This window comes from Saccopteryx bilineata, chromosome 1 (genome assembly GCF_036850765.1).
Source record: "Saccopteryx bilineata isolate mSacBil1 chromosome 1, mSacBil1_pri_phased_curated, whole genome shotgun sequence".
In the NCBI taxonomy this organism is placed as follows: Eukaryota; Metazoa; Chordata; class Mammalia; order Chiroptera; family Emballonuridae; genus Saccopteryx; species Saccopteryx bilineata.
In genome coordinates this window covers 391,500,333-391,510,011 of record NC_089490.1, presented here as the reverse complement: position 1 = coordinate 391,510,011, position 9,679 = coordinate 391,500,333, and the positions used below count along the sequence as shown (strand labels likewise).

At 35.8% G+C, this 9,679-nt stretch overlaps 1 protein-coding gene across 1 annotated transcript; it reads right to left on the bottom strand.

Moving 5' to 3' along the window:
• Window positions 1-2,167: 2,167 nt before the first annotated feature.
• LOC136319691 (olfactory receptor 8H1-like) lies at window positions 2,168-3,115 on the bottom strand. Its single transcript, XM_066252824.1, has one exon. The coding sequence runs from the start codon at window positions 3,113-3,115 to the stop codon at window positions 2,168-2,170; it is 948 nt and encodes a 315-aa protein (XP_066108921.1).
• Window positions 3,116-9,679: the final 6,564 nt, after the last annotated feature.

The following is a 9,679-nucleotide window of genomic DNA, read 5'->3' as shown; positions in this document are numbered from 1 at the left end:
TTAGTGAAAAAATTTTAAACTTCTAACTCCTAACAAGGAGGTGGCACTTTATTTTAAATATTTAAAAAGTATTTAGAAACAATGATCAAATATAATTTTACAAATAAAACAAAACATTTCAAAAAAGTAAAAATTTTATACTCATTTTTGCTTGAATGAAATCAATATATTTAGTTGCAAAAGTTTAACAAGGACATCAAATATAATGATTGGAGAAAATTCGACATTGGGTAGTAAACACACAGTGCCACATACAGAAAAAGTATCGTCTGTACCGTTGAAACCCTATATAATCTAATTAACCAATGTCACCCCAATAAATTTAATTATAAAAGAATAAACCATTGAGGGGAGGAGCTAAAAGACAATAACTGGAAGACACACCACACACAAAAAGAGAGGGTTTAGCAGCTAACACACTTTATTCTATTGGGATTGGCAATCTGTAACGAGGCCTGAACATCCCTAGATCTTCCTAGTTATACAAGAAATGCAAAACCCTGACTGCTCTTTATTTGAGCTACTGTGAACAACGAGGTAATGTTCCTCTGGACAAGGAAGAGACATGAATCTGCTTATCATAAATGTAGTGAGTCCCCCAAACTCAGAGATCCTCTCCTATAATGCAGCTCACTGTGTGTGCCTTCATCCATCTGGTCCCACCGTCATCACACTCATGGGACTTTGGGGGGTATGAGGAGCTGAACTCATAAGTAAATATGAACTGTGGCTATTGCTTCTTCTCTGAGTAATAATGTCCTTTGTTACTGGACTAGAAGTTTTGTGTCTTCTGCCATCATCCCTCCAACAGTAGACTACCTGGCTAGTTTTTTTCCTGAAAATATATATTTTTATAATTATTTATAATTATTTTTAAAATAAAAATTAAGTGTATTAGGGTGACAATGCCTAATAAGATTATTTAGGTATCAAGTGTAAAATTCTATGATACATCATCTGCATATTGTATTGTTTACCCACCAATCAAATCTTCATCACCATATATTTGATCCTCTTATCCCATTACCTTCCCCACTCCCTTCTACCTGGTAATCACCATACTGTTGTCTGTGTCTGTGAGATTTTGTGTTTATTTGTCTTGTTTGTTCATTTGTTGCTTTCAGTTTTAAAGAACAATTCCTTTTGCAATTGCAACAAAAACAATAAAGTACCTAGGAATACATTTAACAAAGGATGTGAAGGACCTATCTATATACTAAAAACTACAAAGTAGTATTAAAAGAGATTGAAAAAGATACAATGAAATGGAAAGACCTTCTATATTCAATGATTGGAAGAATCGACATAGTTAAACTATCAACATAGTTATATCCATATTACTTGGCTAGTTTTTAAGTTGGGTAATATACCAGACTCTTTGTTATTCTTGAAAATTTACATTCATCCTATTGGCAAAATTAAGAAGTGATAATATCCTATCCTTGTGGAGATGCAGAGAATGTGTCCTCTGGTACCACGCTACAGCCTTTTGGGGAAGCAATTTGACAATATCTAATATACACTGATGTATACTTATTGGCAAACTCAATGAATTGTATATATCAACTATATACAGATTTTACATGTCAGGCATACACAAAAAGTTGTTTTTTTTTTAAAATAACCCAAATACTTGGAAAATGAAAATAATGTTTTAAAATGACCTTTAAGTAACAGAGAAAATGGAAACAGAAATTCCAGATTATATAAAGAAAAAATTTTTAAATAAAGAAAATTTTAGCTCTTTGAAAGTTTCTGGGTTGCCACAATATCAATCAATTCTTAGTTTTTCAATGTGTCTTATAAAATTAGAATAAATGTGTGAAGCATTTAATTTATGAATTTATTTTTAACGACCATAAGTCTATCGATATCAAGAAGAAGTCAGTAGTATTTTAACATACACAGAATTTCAAAACGAAAAGCATTTTACTGAGGCTTACTGACACATTACAAGGACAATGAGTTTAACACATATTTTATGGTTTGCAATTACAGTGTATGTTTCAAAAGACATATTCCTGGAAATGAGCAAGATTATATTTCATTAAGTAAAGAATGGTTCAACAGAAATGCAAACAAATGAAAGGACTTAATTGGTTTTGGAAAGACCAAGGAAATACCCAACATGGAAGAAGGAAAAAAAGTTAACTGTTTAAGATCATTGTTATTTTAACGGCCCGATGCCCCTTCTCTTCTGCATGGCTCTAAGGACAGCATTTTTCACCTCCTTATTCCTAAGGCTATAAATGAGTGGATTCAGCATGGGGATCACAATAGTGTAAAAAACAGAAGCCACTTGATCCTTTCCCAAGGAGTAGGACTTCCGTGGTTTCAAATAAGTAAAAATTACACTGCCATAAAAAATGATGACTCCCAGCAAATGGGAGGCACAGGTAGAGAAGGCTTTTTGCTTTCCTGAAGTAGAAGCTATTTTCAGGATAGTGGACAGAATAGACAGATAAGACACAGATATTGTGATAAGAGACACCATTAGAATGGAGCCAACCAAAATAAATATCATTAACTCAGTGCCGTGTGTATCAGTGCAGGACAGGGCTAGAAGTGGGGAAGTGTCACAGAAAAAGTGATGGATTACATTGGAGTCACAGAAATGCAGTCTGTTCATGAAAAGCACATTGATAGTGGAGTTCATCAAGCCAATCAAATAGGACCCAAAGACGAGGCAACAACAGAGTCTTTTGGACATAACAACTGGGTAGTATAGAGGATTGCAGATAGCTACATAGCGGTCATAGGCCATTGTGGAGAGAAGAAGACATTCAGTGACACCCAAGAAGACAAAAAAGTACATCTGGGTGAAGCAGCTCATGTATGAAATGGACTTGGAGGAAATCAGTAAGTTCTCTAAGGTTTTAGGTGTGATGACATTTGTGTAACTGATGTCAAGAAGTGACAGGTTACTGAGAAAAAAGTACATGGGGGTGTGAAGCTGGGTATCCAGATGAATTATCAAAATCATCCCCGCATTTCCCAGGATGCTAGTCATGTACACCAGGAGAAAGAGTGTGAAGAGAACCAGCTGGAGCTCTTGAGAATCTGTTAACCCCGTCAGAACAAAGTCAGACACGTTTGTGTTATTCCTTCTATCCATTGTGTTCAACTGCGTCAAACTGTTGAGAAACAAAGGTGATGCTTAGCCAGAATGAGTTAAAAAAGGTTTATTTATATAAGTTCAGTATTTGTAAAAATTGGTAATAATGAGTGGTTTACAAAATATAATGTGAAAAATTAAATTTGATTGGCAGATATAGAAATAGGTCTAATTTTTTTTTATGTTTATAACAACTTTATTCCTAATTGCCCCAAATTGAAAGTAACCAAAATATCCCACAGGATACGGGTAAACAATGCAGTATGGCGCAGAACTACAAACAAATGTGGTATCAAGCTATGAAAAGAGAGACAATTTAAATGCAGAATACTAAGTGAAAGAAGCCAATCTAAAAAGACTACATATGGTGTGATTGCAACCATATGATATTCCAGAAATGGCAAAACTATGGTGACAATTAGTACGTGAAGTGCAGGATTTATAGGGCAGTGAAACTATTTTGTATAAAACTATAAGGCTGGACATGTGACATTATCCATTTGTCCAAACCCACAGAAAGTACAACACAAAGAGTAAACTCTAATATAAACTACAAAGTTAGGTTAATAATGTAATAATGATGTACCAGTGTTAGTTCCAGACTGCACTAAATGGACCACACTGATATAGATGTTGGAGGGAGAGCCCAAGTATGTGTGTGGGGAAACACTGCTCAATACTGCTGTGAACCTGAAACTGCTCTCAGAATACTGTCTACTGAATTGTAATATATAATCCTTTCTGAAGGGCATTTTGGGCTATTAAAAATATCTGGCTGAATTGTTCACAGTGCCCAAGACAGGAAAACAACCAAAAAGCCCTTCAATAGATGACTGGATAAAGAAGATGTGGTACATATATACTATGCAATACTACTCAGCCATAAGAAATGATGACATCGAATATTTACTACATCATGGATGGACCTTGATAATATTATAATGAGCGAAATAAGTATATCAGAAAAATTAAGAACTATATGATTCCATACATAGGTGGGTCATAAAAATGAGACTCAGGGACATGGACAATAGTGTGGTGGTTACCTGGGGTGGGGAAGGTAAGGGAGAGAGTGAGGGGAGGGGAGGGTCACAAAGAAAACCAGATAGAAGGTGACAGAAGACTATATGACTTGGGTGATGGGTATGCAACATAATCAAATGTCAAAATAACCTGAAGATGTTATCTCTGAACCGATGTACCCTGATTGATTAATGTCACTACATTAAAATTAATTTAAAAAAATTTCTGGCTCAACCTGATCTGTAGTGCTGTAGTGGATAAAAGTGTCGACCTGGAATGCTGAGATTGCCAGTTCGAAACCCTGGGCTGCCCTGGTCAAGGCCCATATGGGAGTTGATGCTTCCTGCTCCTCTCCCCTTCTCTCTCCCTTCTCTCTCACTCTCTCTGAAATGAATAAATAAAATCTGAAAAAAAATTTTTTAAAATAATTTCTGGCTGAGAGTTGGAAAACATACTCCACAATGATTTAATGTAACATTCATGCAGTTCTGGTTTTGTGCTTTCCTTTGCTTCACTTGTTCTGTACCCAGTGCTTTATTTTTTTTAACTAAATCTGTTGGGGTGACACTGGCTAATAAAATTCCATAGATTCTAGGTATACAATTCTATAATATGCCACCCGTATATGGTGTTGTGTATTCATCACACCAAGTCAAGTCTCCTTCCATCACTATTTATCCCCTCTACCCCCTCTTCTACCTCCCCCTGACGCCCTGTCTGAAGTAGGCTTAAATTGACCTTTGGCATGATATAACAGAAACCATCATGTTGCATAATTAGAATGAGCCTGACACTGTTTTAAATGCTTCCCTTTATTAATATATTTACTTCATCTGAAATATGTTTGTGTTTAAACACTTTTTTCTTTTTAATGAATCTACTGGAGTCACCCTGGCTAACAAAATTATATAGTTTTCAGATAGATACACAGTTCTACAGTCCATCTGTGTTCCATACTGTGAGTGTCCCACCCCAAGTGAAGTCTCCTTCCATCATCATTTATGCACCCTGTACCCTCCTCCACCTCTCCTCACTCCCCCTATCCTCGCAATCACCATACTCTTATCTGTGTCCATGAGTTTTGTCTCTCTTTGATTTCTTAATCACTCATCCCACCTACTCCTCCCAACAGCTGTCAGCCTATTTTCTATCTATTAGTCGACAGGAGCTAGTATTACCCTAATTTTTTAAATGATAAAGAGCTGCACAGAGAGTTAAGTAATTAATTCAAAATTAGAACTATCAAATGTTGGCTCTGGCGTTCTACAAAGAATAATTGAGTCCAAAGAACAAGCTCTTGTTCACGGTGGCCAAGACAAGGAAACAACCAAAAAGCCCTTTCAATAGATGATTGAATAAAGAAGATGTAATACATTTATACTATGGAATACTACTCAGCCATAAGAAACGATGACATCGGATCATTTACAGCAATATGAATGGACCTTGATAACAATATACTGAATAAAATAAGTAAATCAGAAAAAAACTGAAAATTATATGATTCCATACATAGGTGGGACACAAAAATGAGACTCTGCGACATGAACAAGAGTGTGGTGGTTACCAGGGGGTGGGGAAGGGAGGAGATGGAGGGGACGGGAGGAGGAGAGGGGCACAAAGAAAACCCAATACAAGGTGATGGAAGACATTTGACTTTGGGTGATGAGTATACAACATAATCAAAAATAAAAATAACCAGGAGATTTTTTTCTCTGAATCTGTGTACCCTAATTAATCAGTCACCCCATTAAAATTAATAAAAATGGTTTAAAATTCTTTAAAAAAGAATATGCTCATTATACTATATTCCTTTTTATGATTTGAACAAACCTGAGGAAAAATGTTAGATATATAATAACAATGATAGAAAAAAGCAGTTCTTAAGCATTACTTACTGTCCTTTTGTTTTGAAAATAATTTAGTAGTAACACAAAAAAGTTTCAAACTTAGAGTATTAATATTATAGACCACATATTAGCATTAACTTTCAAAAGCTATGTTTTCCGAAGTTAACCATTTAAAATCACATTTGTAATTGAACTTATTAGATGTATTAGGGTGACACTTGTTAACACAATTATACCAGTGTCAGGCACCCAATTCTACAACACATCTCTGTACACTGTATTGTGTGCTCTTTAAAGATTCTAAAACATTTACATTGTTTGTAGGCCATAATTCCATCAACTCTATATTTCTGGTTTCACAGAACCTGGTCTTACTTAGGGTAAGGTCTAAGTGTTATGTGTGTGCACTTTTCTGGAAATGCCCCCATTGGCTCTGATCTTAATTAAAATTTTCTAATTTTGAGATTAATACTTACCAAGATCCAAAATAAGTGGGGAAAAAAACCAACTTGTTCCAATATTACCTATCAGAAATTGGTCGACCTCAAGTTTTTATCACAAATAAAATAGGAAAACTACTTGAGTCAAAGATTTTGGTAATATATTCTTTTCATTGAGATAAGTTTCTTGTAAATTTTTGTACACTCATCTTGTTTAATTCTGAGGTTAAAAAAAATCAACTTAGAAATTTTGTGCAGGTCCTAGTCAAATGGAAAATTTGCCAGGACTTATGTCGAAAAGGAATATCAAGGAGCTAACTGTGAGCATAAGCAGAGCAGGGCATGTCTTGTCTCATCCTGATAACTCCAGGGCATCTGATATACTGGGGATTGAGGATAACGCAACAGTTAATCACCCCTGGAGACCAGTTTCCAAGCACGATTGCTTGGCTAGTTTCCAAGGACCAATGCTCTGGGACTAAATGCATTTATGTTGTTTCGAGGAAATAATTGCCTGTTTCCTTAGATGTCACACAATGAGGAGCCTGGTTTGGTATTCTTTTGTGATTCTCTAAATTTTAAACTGCTGGTGGAGAAGCCATTTCTAGAGACGTACTTGACTACTCCATAACAGGAAGCATCAAGGATGAAAGAATTCATTTTTCACAATGAAACAATGTTGTTGTTGTTTTTATTTATGTATTCCTTTTTACAAAAGGGAGAGAGAGACAGAGAGATGAGAAGCATCAACTGGTAGTTGTGGCACATTAGTTGTTCACTGATTGCTTCTCATATGTGCCTTACCCACAGGGCTCCAACAGAGCCCGTGATCCCTTCCTTAAACCAGTAACCTTGGGTTTAAGCAGTGACCTTGGGCTTCAAGTCAGCAACCTTTAGGCTTAAGCAAGCAACCATGGGATCATGTTGATGATCCCATGCTCAAGCTGGAGCCTCTGTGCTCAAGTTGGTGAGCCTGCACTCAAGCTGGATGAGCCCATGCACAAGCCAGCAACCTCAGGTTTTTGAACCTGGGACCTCAGCGTCTCGGGTCAATGTTTTAGCCACTGTGCCACCACCAGTCAGGCTGTAATGAAACCTTTTTATGTTTAAAAGTGTGATACTATCGTAGGAATAAATTATACTCGTTAGAAAATAATTAAAATGCAACAATATTTAAAGAGCAAAATGAGAAGTAAAATGTTATAACATTTTGATGAATTTCTCCCAATTATTTTCTTGCATTTAATAATGCTTATCTGCATATTTATATATTTTCAGAATTATTCTCATACTGTATATTTAGCATCCAATCCTCGTTTTATGACCAAAATTTCATAATACACTATGACCAATGTTACATTAGCCTTTGATAAACCCATAATTTATTCATTTATGATTGTGCCCCATAACAAATTTCCCTGTAAATGTGTTCAGCAGCTGATGAATATTTTAAGGCATCACAAGGAAAACATGGTGCAGGTTCTCCATCTGGTTTGGCAATCACCTAATTTATCTACGCAGTAATCTTTTGCAAATTTTTTACTATTTTAGGATCAAGTATTTTCTTAAATACGAATGAGAAATTAAAATAAGAAAAGGAACTGAAATATCTTAGAAAATTATTTATCCAAGATAAAGAAGGAAAGGAATAATCTGAAAATGAATAAACTGAGAGTAAGATTAAAATATTCTTGTGAGTCTTGTATTAATTCATGATAATGAAATCAATTTCCATGTAGATCTAAAAATGAGTGTTTTTTTATTTTAATGGGGTGACATTAATCAATCAGGGTACATAGGTTCAGAGAAAACATCTCAAGGTTATTTTGATTATGTTGCATACCCATCACCCAAAGTCATATAGTCTTCTGTCACCTTCTATCTGGTTTTCTTTGTGCCCCTCCCCTCCCTGCACCATCTCCTTTCCCCTCCCCACCCGCCTCTGATGGTAACCACCACAGTCTTTCTCGTGTCCTTGAGTCTCATTTTTTATGTCCCACTTATGTATGGAATTATATAGTTTTTAGTTTTTTTCTGATTTACTTATTTCACTCAGTATAATGTTATCAAGGTCCATTCATGTTGTTGTAAATGATCTGATGTCATTTTTTATGGCTGAGTAGTATTCCATAGTGTATATGTGCCACATCTTTATCCAGTCATCTATTGAAGGGCTTTTTGGTTGTTTCCATGTCTTGACCACTGTGAACAATGCTGCAGTGAACATGGGGCTGCATGTGTCTTTATGTATCAATGTCTCTGAGTTTTGGGGGTATATACCCAGTAGAGGGATTGCTGGGTCATATGGTAGTTCTATTTTTAATTTTTTGAGGAATCACCATACTTTTTTTCATAGTGGTTGTAGTACCTTACATTCCCACCAATAGTGGATGAGGGTTCCTTTTTCTCCACAGTCTCTTCAAATTTTGTTATTACTTGTCTTGTTGATAATAGCTAATCTAACAGGTGTGAAGTGGTATCTCATTGTAGTTTTGATTTACATTTCTCTAATAGCTAGTGAAGATGAGCATCTTTTCATATATCTGTTGGCCATTTGTATTTCTTCCTGGGAGAAGTGTCTGTTCATGTCCTCTTTCCACTTTTTTATTGGATTTTTGCCTGTTTGTTGTAGAGTTTCATGAGTTCTTTGTATATTTTGGATATTAGGCCCTTATCTGAGCTGTTGTTTGAAAATATCATCTCCCATTTAGTTGGCTTTCTGTTTCTTTTTTTTTAATCTCTTTCTTTTACCATGCAAAAGCTTCTTAGTCTGATGTGGTCCCATTCATTTATCTTTGCCTTCACTTCCCTTGCCTTTGGAGTCAAATTCATAAAATTCTCTTTGTAACAAAGGTCCATGAGTTTAGTACCTATGTTTTCTTCTATGTGATTTATTGTTTCAGGTCTTATATTTAGGTCTTTGATCCATTTTGAATTAATTTTAGTACAAGGGGACAAACTGTATTCGAGTTTCTTTCTTTTACATGTGGTTTTCCAGTTTTCCCAGAACCATTTAATGAAGAAGCTTTCTTTTCTCCATTGTGTGTTGTTGGCCCCTTTATCAAAAATTATTTGAGCCTGACCAGGTGGTGGCGCAGTGGATAGAGCATCAAACTGGGATGCCAAGGACCCAGGTTCAAGACCCCAATGTCACCAGCTTGAGCAGTGGTCCCCAACCCCCAAGCTACGAACCGGTACTGGACTGTGGGCCATTTGGTACTGGTCTGCAGAGAAAGAATAAATAACATACA